The following is a 16870-nucleotide window of genomic DNA, read 5'->3' on the forward strand; positions in this document are numbered from 1 at the left end:
GGTGAGACCCATGGTGGAGTTTCGGTAATAGTAATGTACCAGTGCCACGTCAGCGTCTTCGTTTTGAGACACGTACCGCTCGCTGGCAAGGTGGGAACCATGGGGAGACAGGGTGACAGGTATCGCTGCGATGTCTCCGTCAGTCTGCCATGGCTCCGAGTTCAAAGTTCACTGACAAATGTCCAGGTTTTGTTTGTTTTCTTTCTCCTCTGGGAAAACCCCTCTTTCATCTCATTCGGGGATTTGGTCCACGCCCCTGAGGCTGCCCCATCAGGTTGTCTTAAGGGATGGGTGTGGTCCTTACCAAGGGCGTCTGTATTCCCAATCGAATGGCTCTGACACCAGACTTCTGAATTGTATTTCTTTTTGGTTGTTTTTTAAACATATTTTTATTGATTTCAGAAAGCAAGGGAGAGGGAGAGAGAGAGAGAAACATCAACGATGAGAGAGAATCCTGGATTGGCTGCCCCCCTACTGGGGATCGAGCCCCCCACCCGGGCATGCGCCCCGACAGGGAATCCAATCATGACTTCCTGGTTCGCAGGTTGATGCTCAACCACTGAGCCACACCGGCCAGGCGGAATTGTGTTTCTTTTTTTTAAACATTTTACTGATTATTCACAGAGAGGAAGGGACTGGGATAGAGAGTTAGAAACATCGATGAGAGAGAAACATCGATCAGCTGCCTCCTGCACACCCCCAACTGGGGATGTGCCCGCAACCAAGGCACATGCCCTTGACTGGAATCGAACCTGGGACCTTTCAGTCCATAGGCCAGCGCACTGAGCCAAACCGGTTAGGGCAGGAATTGTGTTTCTTAAAAGGTTAGAGCCGTAATTCATCATCGGCTGCGTGGCAGCTGACCACGGAGCCCCCGAAAAGAAGAGGTTCGCGACGCTAACCTGATTACGTACGAAGTCACTCGCAACAGCCTGTATAATGGCGTGGCACAAGGACAATCACCCCGGGTAACCGGACATAACGTGGCTGATGTCTAAGTGGTGGGCTCTGTTTTGTGGAGGAGTGAATGAAAGAGGCCTTAGAGCTAACGGGATCACCCACCCCTCCACGATGGAATAATGCCGTGGCAGCAGGTCTGATGGACCGAGGGCTCCTGCCTCTGCTTCTCCGGCTGAGTCACAGCTGGCTGGCGAAAGAGCAGAACTGTGATTTGTCAGTCACGGCCACTCTGGTGCTCTGTTGACATGGCGGGCTGACCTCCTTCCAGAAGATGGGAGCCAAACCTTGAGACGGCGTCAGAAATAATTCATACTGTTTGTAGAGGAGGTTCCCGTCCTAAAATTGCGGGAGCCATGGCAGACCCAAGTAACTTGCATCTGTTGGGGAAGAACTTCCCACTTCCTCGTTGTCCATCTTCATTAACTTCTTTTTTTTACGAGAGGCCCGTTGCACGAAGAGATTTGTGCAATAGGCCTTCCCTTCCTCTGGCTGCCGGCACCGGTTTTCCTCCGGCACCTGGGACCCAGGCCTTCACTCCGGATGGAGCCTTCAGTCTTCGCTCTGCCGCTTCGCCCCGACGTATGCAAATTAACCACCATCTTTGTTGGGTTAATTTGCATACTCTCCTGATTGGCTGGTGAGCATAGCGGAGGGATGGTTAATTTACATGTTTGTCTATTATTAGGTAAGATTTTTTTTAAAAATATGTTTTTATTGATCTCAGAGAGAGGAAGGGAGAGGGAGGGAGAGATAGAAACATCAATGATGAGAGAGAATCACTGTTTTCTGGCTCCTACACGTCCCCTACTGGGGATGGAGCCTGCGACCCAGGCACGTGCCCCACTGGGAATCGAAAGGTGACTTCCTGGTTTATGGGTCGACGCTCAACCACTGAGCCACACTGACCGGGCTGAACTTTATTTTCTTCATGATGGTTTTCAGGATTATATTTTCCCTCTCCCCAATTTCCCATTAACCATCCTCATATATTAAATTCAGCTTGGACTTGATTGTCGTAACCTGTCACTGTATAATGGCACGACACAATTATTATTATTATCCTTGGTACATGGACGTACAACTGGTGTTCTCGTTGGCTTGTTTATCCTTGCCAACGAGGTTGGTTGTGTTATCCTTGGCTTGTTTAGCAGTTGGATTGGGAACGTCCAGGCTGGTGGCATCCTTTGGGTCTTCCTTATTCATGGCTTTGTGTATCGATGAGTCATAAATAATTTCAATAACTGATGGAATGGGGAGGTGGCATCCGGGTCTTCCTTATTCATGGCTTTGTGTATCGATGAGTCATAAATAATTTCAATAACTGATGGAATGGGGACAGATAAATGATGATCCGGTCAAGTTGCTGCTTGTAAGGGAAGTCATGACTCCCACAACTGTCCTCGTTGACGTTCGACCAGTAATTTTCATTTCCTCCCTCATCACTGAGCAGGGAGGTACCACCGGATCTCTGGGTATTGGTGTTCCCGCCGTGTCTCTCGGATGCCAGTCAAGAGCCACGTCCGTCACCACGACATCGCCTTGATCACTCAACATTAACATGCGTCCCAAAGAGAAGAATCGAAACAAATTTGTGTGTCTTAAGTGGGGGCATTGAACGAAGGGCTTATTGAGTATCGCCCTAGCTCTTGGACGTGAGCCCTGGCAATCAGAGGAGAGTTGCCCGATGTCCTCTTTATGGGGTATGTGAGCCGACACAACTGTGGACACTTTTCTGCACTATTAAAACTGTGACTTAACTGGCAAACTGCCAAACCTTCAGGGCTTGGTCGCCGAATCTTGTAATAGGCTATTTTTCGCCCCAGGGTCCCCATTATAATCTCTGACCCTCGAAGCCTTGATCCACATTGCTAATGCCACCTCCACTCTCTGAAGCCCTTTTTTTCTATTACCTTTCCCATTTATATAACCTCTCAACTCTCATCCGTTTTATAACCCCGCCTGCTCCCATTGATTTTTTCTTCCCCTGGAATCTTCTGGTTTCTTGAGCATGAACTACACAAAAGATAAAATGTCATCGGTTTAGTGTTAAAAATGATCTTCATCGAACCTTCTCTCCCCTGCTCCCTCTACTTCATGAAATGGAGTCTGGGAGCTCGAACTGCCTGGCGTGAAACGATCAACAACCAGGAGGGATGTACTGCGAGGAGGCGCAGTGTCCCTGGTAGAGTTCTCCGGGGACATCTGTGGGTCTTTAGGGCTCCAGGATGGGGTGTTCACATTTCCAAAGAGGTGTCCGGGACGTACAGAAATAGATGGTAGAGTCTGTGTAGGTCACGGGTAGATCCTTCTGAGAAGATAGCAGAGTGGGGCTTTGGAGAGAGACTGGGCAGACGGACATGAATAGACATTTGTTAGGTTGGAAGATAGAATAGTAGCTTCATGACCCAGAGGCCATGGCCAACGTCTGTGAACTGAAAGGGAAAGAATTACTCCTTCCTGGGAAATGCTCTAGAGTTGTTTTGTGTGTGTGTGTGTGTGTGTGTGTGTGTGTGTGTGTGTGTGTGTGTGTTTTAATGGCAGAGCAGCTGTCATTATAATTATTATTAGATTTGAGAGAGGGAGAGGGAAAGGGAGAAAAGAGAAGGAGAAAGAGAGAAACATTGGTTTGTTGTTCCACTCATTTATGCATTCATTGCTTGCTTCTTGTATGTGCCCTGATCGGGAATCAAACCCCCAACTTTGGTGTATGGGGATGACCCTCTAACCGACCGAACTCCCCCACCAGGGCAGCAGAACAGCTGTCTTAAGTTACCACAGGTCAGGAGAGGGCACGTGGTGGGGGAGGGCAGGAATCATCCCACAGAAGTCACCACTGACCCCTCTTATGTGCCCGCTGCCTTCAGGAGAGCTTCATCCCACCTTGTGGTCGCCAAGGGCACCCCTGTCCTCGGAGACACACGGGCATGCTTCCAGCAGATGAACCGATGCCGCTGCTTTCTCTCCGGTCACTCATTTTCAGAGTCCGACCCACTACGCAGCTGCCTCCGGCCTACAATACCAACATCAGAAAGTTGACCTCTTAGCTCGGCCGGCGTAGGTCAGTAGTTGAGAGTATTGATCTACGAACCAGGAGGTCACAGTTTGATTCCCGGTCAAGATACATGCCCGTGTTGAGGGCTGAATCCCCAATGGGGGGTGTTCAGGAGGCAGCTGATCCATCATTCCCTCTCATCATTGATGTTTCTCCCTCTCCCTTCCTCTCTGAAATCAATAAAAATATTAAAAGAAAGGAAGGAAGGAAGGAAGGAAGGAAGGACGGAAGGAAGGAAGGAAGGAAGAAAAAGAAAAAAGAAAGAAAAAAGAAAGAAGGAAAAAAGTTAACCTCTTAGCATGAGGATCTTCTGTTGACTCCAGACTGACATCATCAGATGGCCCAGGGTTCTGAAGCTGGAAGTGGCCAGAGAAATCCTTGCTGTTTATTTCTCTAGTGGAAGCACAAGGAAAGCAAGTAGGGGCCAGAGAGGTTAAATGATTTATCGAAAGTCATAATGAAGAAATTGGGTTAGAACGAGGTTTACTGCCTCCAAGTCTGATGTTTCGTCCGCTCTGCATCATGTTGTCCTCTGCAAAAATCAATAAGGGGGAAACTCAATACAATCTTTATGATATTTTGCCGTGTAAATGGTTGTTGGTCTAGATCCTTGGTGTTTTTTTGTTTTTTTTGTTTTTCACCGTCATGCATTTCAAATTCAGTTTTTGGAAATCTAAGTTCTGATTCTTTGTATCCGTCTGCTTCTGAGATTGGTTTGTGTTTCAGTCACCATTGCTGTGTAACAAATGATCCCAAGCTCAGTGGCTTAAGACAGCTGTTTGACTTTTCCCATAACCTGGAAAGGACTTGGCAGGGTGTGTCTCGCTTGGCGTCTCTCATGGGGTTGCACTGGAAGTTGGCTGGGGCGGAGGGACCCCAATGGAGTTGAGAGCTTAGGTGGGGCTGAGTGCCGGCCGAATCTTCCCATGTGGTCCATGGCTGCCCTGGGGCCTCAGCATTCTCCTAGTGCCGTGGTCGGCAAACTGCGGCTCGCGTGTGGCTCTTCCACAAAATACCATGTGCGGGCGCACGTACAGTGCGATTGAAACTTCGTGGCCCATGGGCAGAAGTCGTTTTTCAGCCTGTGGGAGTCTATTTTGAAGAAATACTGTTGATATTTGGCTCTGTTGACTAATGAGTTTGCCGACCACTATAAGTGGCTCCGGTCTCCAGATCGGGATCCCAGCTGGTTAGGCAGGAACTGCATAGCTTTTTATGGCCTAACCTTGGGAGTTAAGAAGTGTTACTTCCTTTAAAAATTTTTTATTTATTAAAAAAATTTTTTTTATTGATTTCATAGAGGAAGGGAGAGGAAGAGAGAGAGAGAGAGAGAGAGAGAGAGAGAGAATATCATGGATCGGCTGCCTCCTGCACGCATTCTACTGGGGATGGAACCAGCAACCTGGGCTTGAGCCCTGACCGGGAATTGAACCGTGACCTCCTGGTTCATAGGTGGATGCTCAACCCCTGAGCCACGCCGGCCGGGCCTCAGACCTATTTTCAGATTATTCAGCTTTTCCTAGGCACGGCCATGGGACCTAGCACCCAGTTGGCGCAACGATGGCAAACTTCTTTTATAAGCCGCAGTGTCTCCACGCCAACCCCCATCAGATGGAAACAAATCTCATTTTGTTTCATGGACAGATGTCTCCTTCCAACTCCTTAAAACACCTCTTTCTCTTGAATTCATTTCAACCTTGACAGGAAGTTGTTCCTTGTACCTGAACTCAATTTGTAAGGACACCGCTTCTCCTTAGACCCTTTTAAAAATATATATATGTATTTTATTGGTTTTTTGCAGAGAGGAAGGGAGAGGGATAGAGAGTTAGAAACATCGATGAGAGAGCAACATTGATCAGCTGCCTCCTGCACACCCCATACTGGGGATGTGCCCGCAACCAAGGTACATGCCCTTGACCGGAATTGAACCCGGGACCTTTCAGTCCGCAGGCTGATGCTCTATCCACTGAGCCAAACCGGTTAGGGCTCCCTGGACCCTCTTATGTGAACACGGAGAATCGCTGGTCACCCTGCTTGGCGTTGGGACCATTTTTAGTGATGGGAGCTTTCCGATCGGCGCTCCCTTCCCTCATTCATTGCCAACTTCAAATTTGATCATGTCCCTTGTTTAACCGGAGACCGTCTCCAGCGAGTGTTCAAGCCCCTGGCAATGTGGTTTTCTAGGGCTATGAGCCGTGTCCTGTGCTCTTGGCTCATGCATTTGGGAGAGATTCTGATGTACTCTTTAGGGACCAAGAATTAGAATTTCATGCCCAGCTGGCGTGGCTCAGTGGTTGAGCGTTGGTCTATGAAGCAGGAGGTCATGGTTCTATTCCCGGTCGGGGCACATGCCCGGGTTGCGGGCTCCATCCCCAGTAGGGGGCGTGCAGGAGGCAGCCTACCCATGATTCTCTCTCATCATGGCTGTTTCTATCTCTCTCTCCCTCTCTGAAATCAAGAAAAAAAATATATATTAAAAAAAAATAGAAGTCTGTTGTTTCATGGGAAGGAAAAGGGAGGTGGAGTCCTACTCCTGCCGTGGTAGCAACATGAGCAAAGCTTAGAAGGCACCGGTACCCATGGTGAGCGTGGGCCACGGTGACTGGTCCTACGTGGCCGCCGCGCGCAGCGCTGGGGTGTGGGCTGTGGCTGGAGATGAGCCTCCGAGGGCTGAGTGATGGGTAGAGTCTTACTGACACATGATGAGTCAGGAGGAGGAAGGCCACAGCAGACGAACATTGCCACGCAAGGGAGCAACGCATTCGAACCAGAATTGGAGCAAATCGCAGTGCAGACTCGCCCCTCCCACCCTCAGACTGTGAAAGACACTGTTTGTTCTTCCGACTCCCTGCCTCTCCCTGTAAACTTGGCAGAGCCACTTTTTTTTTTTTTTAATGGGAAAGTCTTCATCGGGGGATTTACTCAATGATTCCTTTAACAGGATCGTTAAAGGAACATCGAGGCCCGTCGCATCCGCCTTCTTGAATCGCTCATTTATTATTACTGTGGGTGAGATCACGGCGCGGTGTGGCGCGTCTAAATGGTGTACGATATTTATTGGTGAATATAGCGGCGCGTAAATTAGTGCCAGTGGAGAGTTTGTGGGGCCTTTTTTTTTTTTCCCCTCCACGGATAGCCATGATTTCCACTTAAAGAAAAACAGTCTTGTGCTGATCCATCCAGGCTCGGAGCTGAGATCATTCTGAGCTCAGCATCTATATGACGATATTGTCTCCTAGTTCCTGCGGGAGGGCAGGGTTCTCTTAGTGAGCTGGTGCTATCCTTTCTGAAATCAATTTCTTTCCTGTTTATTAAAACCATATTGCTTGTGCCCGGCTGGCATGGCTCAGTGGGCGAGCGTCCACCTATGAACCAGGAGGTCACGGTTCGATTCCTGGTCAAGGGCACCTGCCCGGGTTGCGGGTTCAGTCCCCAGTAGGGGGCGTGCAGGAGGCAGCCGATCGATGATTTTCTCTCATCATTGATGTTTCTATCTCCCTCTCCCTCTCCCTTCCTCTCTGAAATCAATACAAATATATTAAAAAAATAAAACAACCACCCATAGTGCTGGGGAAGAGGGCACGTGGAGGTGTGAAATTTTCTTCTTTCTCCATCACGTCGAAATTCCATAACAAACCATCCAAATAAAAGTAGCTTTCATACGTGAGGATATGTATTATTTCACTCACCTGGAAGTCCACAGGTTGGTGGCTCCACAAAGCTGGTCATCAGTTGGTTAAGAATGTCACCAGCGCCCGGCCGGCCGGCGTGGCTCAGTGGTTGAGCGTTGACCTATGAGCCAGGAGGTCACCGATTCCCAGGCAACTTGTGTCTTGACGGCCTGGCCTGGCGACTGTAACGGGTGGTTTCCACTGAACGTTTGCGAGACGACTGCATGAATAATTCAATGAAAGGAAATGAAATCTGGGTCTTTCTCTTCCTTTTAATCAGTTTCTACTTTAGTCGTTTCCCCCTTTCCTCTTTCTCTCATCTGTCCGTTTCCTACCCTGTTTTCCCTTCTATGGCTCATATTTCATAATGAGCTAATACATTATACTCATTAGCTAACGAATCTGGCATCTTATGTCACCCAACGTTGCACAGCCTTGCTTTTATCATTTAACCCCTTCCCTCTTCTCAGAAGAAATGCAGTTTTTTTTGGGGGGGGGTGAAGGGGGTGCTGGAGGTGGACCCTGAAACATCAGTGTGGATTAGGGACACCATTCCCGGGACTCTCTTTTCTGTTATGAACCACCTTCGGGTTGACTTTCAAAGGGCCAGAGTCCTGCCCTGGCTGTTTGGCTCAGTGGATAGAGCATCGGCCTGCGGACTGAAGGGTCTCAGGTTTGATTCCTGGTCAGGGCACATGCCTGGATTGTGGGCTCGATGCCCATTTTTTAATATATTTATTTGTATTGATATCAGAGAGGAAGGGAAAGGGAGAGAGAGATAGAAACATCAATGAGGAGAGAGAAGCATGGATTGGGTGCCTCCTGCACACCCACTACTGGGGATCCAGCCTGCAACGCGGGCATGTGCCCTGACCGGGAATTGAACTGTGACCTCCTGGTTTATAGGTCGAAGACACTCAACCACTGAGCCACACTGGCCGGGTTCAGTGCTTACTCTTTTTAAAAAATATATTTTATTGATTTTTTACAGAGAGGAAGGGAGAGGGATAGAGAGTTAGAAACATCGATGAGAGAGAAACATCGATCAGCTGCCTCCTGCACACCTCCTACTGGGGATGTGCCTGCAACCAAGGTACATGCCCTTGACCGGAATCGAACCTGGGACCTTTCAGTCCGCAGGCCGACGCTCTATCCACTGAGCCTAACCGGTTAGGGCATCAGTGCTTACTCTTTTGTCCATCTTACTGCTCCAAAATGGGTCCTCCAGGTGGGGTTCTGAAGGGGACATAGGGAGGCAGAGCCCCATGGGAGCCCCCTCATTGTCATGATTTAGGGAGCCCCCCTTTAGGCCTTTTAAAAATATTTTTATTGATTTCAAAGCGGATGGGAGAGGGAGAGAGAGAGAGAAACATCAATGATGAGAGAGAACCATGGATCGGCTGCCTCCTGCACGCCCCCTACTGGGATGAGCCCACAACCCAGGCACGCGCCCTGACCAGGAATCGAACCGTGACCTCCTGGTTCATAGGTCGATGCTCAGCCACTGAGCCACGCCGGCCGGGCTGGGCACTGTTTAAGGCAGAAAGTCTTTCTCGGGAAGGAAGCCCACAGCCCCGCCCTCTCCACGTGCAGCCCGGCCACGCCGCCTCCCACCTCCTGCGTTTGGAGTAAAAGGCGCTTGTGTTCTCGTTGCAGAGCTCCTCCGACCGGGCGTCCATCCTGAGCATCCTCCAGGTCCTGGGGGACCTGCTCTCCGTAGGTGAGTGGGCCTCGCGGCCATCCCTGGCCTGGTGGGCGCGGGGCATCCCTGGGGCCGTGGCGTTCGCCCGGGAATCTGAGGGGCTCGGGGTTTTGCTCCAGCTCACGTTTCTCTGTGAGACAGAATCCCCACTGAGGTGCTTAGGTCCTGGGGACACCTGGGCTGGGTGGACATGGGGCTCCTCCGTCTTGTTACTCACCCTATGGGGATCCAAACTTAGGAGGATTCCGACGCCCGGTGGTGACTCTAGGGTAGCTCATCGATGAGGCCAAGGACCTCCGGGTGTCTGCAGCTCTTCAGAGAGAGCTGCCCTCAGCTGTTTGACCTCTCCTCCCTCTGGTCCCCTCATTGTGGCCCATTTTATTTATTTATTATTATTTTTTAATATGTATACATTTTATTGATTTTTAGAGAGATCAGAAGGGAGAGGGATAGAGAGGTAAAAACATCAATGATGAGAATCATCATCTGTTGGCTGCCTCCTGCACGCCCCCTACTGGGGGTAGAGCCCCTACCCCGGGCATGTGGCCTGACTGGGAATCAAACCTCTGACCTCTTGGTTCCTGGGTCGATGCTCAACCACTGAGCCATCCAGCCCAGCTATTTAAAAAATATTTTTATTGATTTGAGAGAGGAAGGGAGAGAGAGAGAGAGAAACATCCATGTTGAGAGAGAATCATGGATTGGCTGCCTCCTACATGCTCCCTACTGGGGACTGAGCCCACAACCCTTGCATGTGCCCTGACCGGGGATCGAACTGTGACCTCCTGGTTCACAGGTCGATGCTCAACCGCTGAGCCACGCCGGCCGGGCATGTGGCCCATTTTAGAGCCGGGTCTTGGCAGCTGCCTAACCCAGGTCCCCGGAGACGGGAATCCGAGGCCGGAGCTGGACCCAGCGGCGTGGTAAGCCCTGAGGTGTCCAGAGATAAGATGACGGCATTGACTGCGTTGGCATCAGCCGGGTTCACGGGGGCCATGGCTCTGTCAGCTCATCTCCGCGTGGCGAGTCCTGGCACACACAGCTTTTTGGACGGGGCACCATCCCCTCGGTTTTCATGTCTGTGTGCGCCAGCCGCACTGCGTGAGGAAGAAATACCAACACCACACAGACCAGACCCAAATGAACTCCCGGCCTCGCCGCAGAGACTCAGGCTCCAGTGTCCGGAGGAAAGATCCATTCACCCGGAGGTTTTTTTTTTGTTGTTGTTGTTGTTTTTAAATATATCTTTATTGATTACAGAGAGGAAGGGAGAGGGAGAGAGAGAGAGAGAGAGAAACATCAGCGATGGGAGAGAATCATAGATCAGCTGCCTCCTGCACACGCCATACCCGGGCATGTGCCCAGACTGGGAATCGAACTGTGGCCTCCTGGTTCATAGGTTGATACTCAACCACTAAGCCACGCCAGCTGGGCTAGGCTCAATTAAAAAAAAAATTGTATTGATTTCAGAGAGGAAGGGAGAGGGAGAGAGAGAGAAACATCCATGATGAGAGAGAATCATGGATCCGCTGCCTCCTGCACGGCCCCTACTGGGGATGGAGCCCGCAACCCGGGCATGTGCCCTTCACCAGAATCAAACCCGGGACCCTTCAGTCCGCAGGCCGATGCTCTATCCATTGAGCCAAACTGGCTAGGGCTAGGCTCAGGTTTTTACAGCTGCTAAAGGTGATACACCTAGGTACTTATTTCTTCTATTATTTCTACATTTCATACCCCTTCCCCCAGCCCAGCCCCTTACCTAATTGCATAACTTTCACTCAAGGTGATTCAAGAAGTACACAGTTTTGGTTTCTGGGGAGAAATGGACCAGTCCTTGCTCTATCGCTAGCTCCAAGGAAACGAGAGTGATTTTCCCGATGGCTCAGCTCTCCTCTGCTTCCGCCGTAGGCACGGACAGGCGGATCCGCTACATGATCAGCAAGGGGGGCAGCGAAGCCCTCCTGCAGACCCTGGTGGACACGGCAAGGACCGCGTCTCCGGACTACGGCATCCTCCTGCCCCTCCTCCGACTGCTGGCCAAGGTCGGCCTGCGAGGTACCCACAGCCCCGGGCCTGCGGATGACGAGTCTGTGGTGATGAGAGGAACTGGGGGAGCTCTCGTGGGACCATGCAGGGAGGAGCCCGGAGGGAGGTCCCAGACACCTGGGTGGTGATGGCAGGATCAGCCCCTTCGAAGAGGTCAGAAGAAGGAAGCAGAGCAAATGAGTCTGAATTATCCATTCCTTGCTGATTTGGTTAGATTTGGAATCATGGTGGTGTGACTATATGGGGGAAAAATGTCTTTCTTCAAAGAAGTGCACTTGAGCCCTAGCTGGTTTGGCTCAGTGAATAGAGCATCGGCCTGCAGACCAAAGGGTCCCGGGTTTGATTCTGGTCAAGGGCACGTACCTCGGTTGCAGGCTCCTCCCCAGCCCGGGCCCTGGTCGGGGAGTATGCAGGAGACAACCCATCAATGTGTTTCTCTCACATCGATGTTTCTCTCTGTCTTTCCCTCTTTCTTCCACTCTCTCTAAAAATCAATGGAAAAGCCCTCGTTGGTTTGGCTCAGTGGATAGAGCGTCAGCCTGCGGACTGAATGGTCCCAGGTTCAATTCCAGTCAAGGGCACATCCCCGGGTTGTGGGCTCACTCCCTAGTAGGGGGTGTGCAGGAGGCAGCGGATCCATGATTCTCTCTCATCATAATAAAAATATATATATTAAAAAATAAAAATCAATGGAAAAATATCCTCGGATGAGGATTACCAAAACAAACGAACAAAAAAAAAAACACAAAGAAATGCATTTGAAAGTATTTAGGAGCAAAAGGCTGGGTGCAGCCCTGAATTAGCTTTTCTGAGCCATCTGGTTCTAGTGGGGACATACTCAGCAGCATTTTCACACAGATCTGAGGAGGCTCCCCGGCTACGGTTAGCTTCTTCCCACCATCACCTTGGTCTTCCTTGCCCTCACACCCACCGTGCAACCTTCAGAAGGACTGTGCAACCCAACTAAGAGGGATTGACTTGTGTTCGTAGATAAGAAGTTTGGACAGAAGGCCCTGGAACTGGAAGCACTCGACGTCACGTTGATTCTCGCGAGGAAGAACCTGTCCCACAGCCTGAACCTCCTCCACTGTCTCTGGGCCCTGCGCGTGTTCGCCTCGAGCGGTGAGCGACTCCCCTGTGGCATTTTGGGGAGTTGTGGGGAGCTTCCAGACCTGGGCTGGGACACCCAGGCATGTACCTGGGTTGCAGGTTCGATTCCGGCCACGGTCGGGGGGTTTGTACGGGAGGCAACCAATGGCTATGTCTCTCCATTGCCCCTGATGGGAATCGAACTGTGACCTCCTGGCTCATAGGTTGAGGTTCAACCACTGAGCCATGCCGGCCGGCCAGGCACACTCATATTTGTTGAGCAGAGAATCAGAGATTATTTTGGAAGGGCTGATAGGAACTGTGCAAACCCATCTATACTAATAAAAGGGTAATATGCTAATTAGACTGGGTCGACTGGACATCTTCTTCCGGTCGTCCTTCCGGACAAAGCCATGGTGGTGGGGGCCGAGGCAGAGGTGGTTAGTGGCGATCAGGCCAGCAGGGGAGCACTTAGGGGCGATCAGGCTGGCAGGGGAGAGCAGTTAGGGGAGATCAGGCAGGCAGAGTGGTTAGGGGCGATCAGGCAGGCAGGCAGGTGAGCGGTTAGGAGCCAGTAGACCCGGATTGCGAGAGGGATCCCAGATTGGAGAGGGTGCAGGCCTGGCAGGCAGCCCCCCGCGCCCCCCACAGGAGCTGCCCACTGGTGGTCAGTGCACTCCCACAGGGGCAGCACCGCTCAGCCAGAAGCCCGGCTCACAGCTGGCAAGTGCAGTTGCAGTGGCAGAAGCCTCTCCCACCTCCACAGCAGCGCTAAGGATGTCTGACTGACAGCTTAGGTCCACTCCTGAGGGACCCCCCAGAGTGCATGAATTTCGTGTACTGGGCCTCTAGTCTCTAATAAAAGAAAAGGGAAACAAAGAGATGAAGCTTTGGTTAGAGGAGAGCTCTCCCGGAGGAGTAGCCAGAAGGTGTGCCACCCCCATGTGCAGCTTGCCAGTGACCGTTTGAAACATCTCATTCTTACATATAAGACTTCCTTCAGCAGGGAGCTCTGAAAACTGCTGGGATTCGCTGGTGGGTGTGGGGAGGTGGCCGCTTGCCTCCTGCTTTAAGACTGCATGCACTGTACCCACGAACGGTGTCATAAACCACTTTAAAAATGATCTGACCAGGCTCTACGCATGGCCTTCTCCGAAGGCGGGCAAGAAGAGTTCACACGCCCATGCTTTGCTCTCTCTTCGGTGAATGGTTCGCTGCGGTTGCTTGTTCCGGCAGCTTTCTCAACAGCTCCTCCCTGCAGAAGGAATGGGCTGGGACCAGAAGGGCTGGTGGCAGCCAGAGAGCCCTTTGGCAGCGCTGAGCTGGCGCGGGGCGGGGGGCGGGGGGGGGATATTTATAGAGCCGTCAGAGGTCTGACCTTGGGCCAGGCTCCAGCTGGGAAGAAGTCGGTTGAAGATTTCTTATTGTTATCCTCTCCCAAGTCTCCCGTCTTCCATGTTAGAATTTATGCTCTCAGCACCCTCTCCTCCTCAGCTCTACTTAATCCTAGCCTTTTTCGGACTTATGTGCCAGGAGATTGCTTTATTTATTTGTATGTGTGTGTGTGTTTTTTTAAATATCTTTTTTATTGATTTCAGAGAGGAAGGGCGGGGGGGAGAGAGAGATAGAAACATCCATGATGAGAGAGAATCATGGATCGGCTGCCTCCTGCAGGCCCCCTACTAGGGATGGAGCCCGCAACCCGGGCATGGGCCCTGGTGGGGAATCGAACCGTGACCTCCTGGTTTCTAGGTAGACGCTCAACCACGGAGCCACGCCGGCCGGCCGGGCCAATGCTTGGTTCTTATAGTTCAATACCAACTGCACCTTTGTCTTTCGCAGTCACCACGGGAGCCATGCTGGGAGTCAATGGAGCCATGGAACTGCTCTTCGAGGTCATCCCCTCGTACACCAGGAAGCGTACCCAGATCATCAGGTACCGAGGGCTTTGGTTAGTCCTTGCTTGTCTGGAATAGAAGCAGGGACGGCGATGACCTCATGTACTTTCTCATGGTGCTTCCGGCTCTGCTGAGTGAGGGGTTCCCCCGTGTGGATACGGTACAATGGCTTGACTTTGTCACAAGTTTCCACCCCCCCCCCATACACACACATGATATGTCATCTCCTCTAACCCTTACAACAACCCCGAGTGGATATATTATGATCCTCATTTTCACACGAGGAAATGAAAATGTGCAAAGAGCTGTAGCCGCAGTCTCGACGCTGCGAAAGGCAGAGTTGGGGTTTGTACCCAGATCTCTCCGACTTCAAAGCCGATTTCTTCTGCCCGAAGACTTCCGTTGTTCTTTGTATTTTTTATCTATTGTTTAAATATGTTTTTATTGATTTCAGAGAGGAAGGGAGAGGGAGAGAGAGATCGAAACAATCAATGAGGAGAGAGAATCATGGATCGGCTGCCTCCTGCACGCCCCACACTGGGGATCGAGCCCGCAACCCGGGCATGTGCCCTGCCCGGGAATCGAACCATGATTCCTAGGTTGACGCTCAACCACTGAGCCACACCAGCCGGGCTTCAGGTCTTCTTTTCACTCGCAGGCAACTCTACGGTGGTGAGTATAATCCTTAAAAGACAGTCCGCAAACGGCAGGGAAAGGTGCCGTTCCTGAGGCTCTCTGAGGAGTCAGCCAGGTAACTTTCCGATAGGAAATCTGTGCCTCAGAGTCGTCCATCATGGCTGTGGGCTGGTTTTCAGATTTTTTTTTTTTTTTTACGATCGGAAAATGACACTCTGCCATTCTGTCTGGCCCTGCGCGCCGGAGGGGAGTGAATCAGCAGCTTAAAAAGGGAGACGGTCAGACATGAAGGCGTTGGGGATATTTGGAACCATCATGCTCCATCATTCACGGCCGTGACTCAGCGAGGACCTTGAAAGAATATTAGAAAAGGCCCAGGCAATTCCCAAGATCCATGGGGTCGTTTGGCAACGCAGCTCTTCCGTGCCCGGCCATGATCCGCTCCGCATCCCAGCATCCATCTCGGGCCCATGTTCCCATCCGATACTTGTCTCCTGGGGTCACCACAGTGAGACCATTATCATCCATTGTCACCGGCAGCTCTCGACACTGGCATTTCCTAGAGTGAAATACAGTCATATCTCAGAAAAGAACACAAAACCCAAGCCCTAGCCGGTGTGGCTCAGTGGATAGAGCGTCAGCCTGTGGACCAAAGGGTCCCGGGTTCGATTCCGGTCAAGGGCACGTACCTCGGTTGCAGGCTCCTCCCCGGCCCGGGCCCTGTTCAGGGCGTGTATAGGAGGCAACCAATCCATGAGTTTCTCTCACATTGATGTTTCTCTCTGTCTTTCCCTCTCTCTAAAATTCAATGGAAAAATATCATTGGGTGAGGATTAACAAGAAAACAAAAACACCCAAAAAACCTAATTCCTCTTCAAATGTATTGAGAAGTACTGGGTTAAACGAAGGGTGGGCGATTTCTTTACCGTGAGAATTCTCAGAGCCTTCGTCAGGCACACACACATTCAGAACATCCGAGACGGGTACGTGGAATGCCCCGTTCTGACACTGGTTTGGCCGGGGGACTGCTTGTGTCTGGAGGCTGTCTTTTGTTGGGAGTCATTGTTCTCTGTACCTCACTGCAGATCCCCCCCCTCTAAAGTGCAAATGTCTTGCAAAATGAGTTTCCACGAAATTCTACCAAGTCATGGTCATTGAGAAAGAACAAAACTTCAGAGTCACAAACTCGGTCACAGCATCAACCAGCAGTGGACTTCCGTGACTTTTATTTCCATCTGTGTCCATGTGGATATGAATGATTTGCATATGTCTGGTTTTTAAAAATTTTATGCATTTATTTAGTTTTATTGCTTTCAGAGAGAGGAAGGGAGAAGGGAGAGAGAGATAGAAACATCCATGATGAGAATCATGGACCAGCTGCCTCCTGCACGCCCCCTAGTGGGGATGGAGCCCACAACCTGGGCATGTGCCCTGATGGGGAATCGAACCTGACCTCCTGGTTCACAGATCGATGCTCAACAAGTGAGCCATGCCGGCCGGGCAGCACCTATATTTTATGATTCCATTCATGTGAGGTCCCGGAGCCGGCAAAGTTAGTTTACAGTGACAGAGAACGGATCAGTGGTGGCCTACAGCTGGGGCGGAGGTAGGTTCCCCTTCTGGAGCCATATGACAAATCAAAACCAAACCTCCATGGAACGGAGACTTCTCACGGCCCAATACCCTGGAGCCGGCTCGGCTGCGACCTTCCTCCTGTGCCCGGCCCTGTGCTGAGCTCTCAGCAGCCATCATCTCCTTTGAGTTTCTACCCTGTGAGAGTAGCAGGTGCCATGACTGTCCCCACATTTACCGGGAA

The 16870-nt window shown here is 51.0% G+C and overlaps 1 protein-coding gene across 1 annotated transcript in view; it reads left to right on the forward strand.

Annotated features, from left to right (window-relative positions):
• The window catches only part of AGBL1 (ATP/GTP binding protein-like 1), a 143011-nt gene that overhangs the window by 39823 nt on the left and 86318 nt on the right, over nt 1–16870 (forward strand). Inside the window, exons 3-6 of the mRNA XM_014545428.1 lie at nt 9340–9403; nt 11294–11440; nt 12422–12553; nt 14363–14456. Coding sequence (XP_014400914.1) covers nt 9340–9403; nt 11294–11440; nt 12422–12553; nt 14363–14456 — 437 coding nt within the window. The remainder of the gene's footprint in view (nt 1–9339; nt 9404–11293; nt 11441–12421; nt 12554–14362; nt 14457–16870) is intronic.

Source organism: Myotis brandtii, unplaced genomic scaffold, assembly GCF_000412655.1.
Source record: "Myotis brandtii unplaced genomic scaffold, ASM41265v1 scaffold409, whole genome shotgun sequence".
Classification (NCBI taxonomy): Eukaryota; Metazoa; Chordata; class Mammalia; order Chiroptera; family Vespertilionidae; genus Myotis; species Myotis brandtii.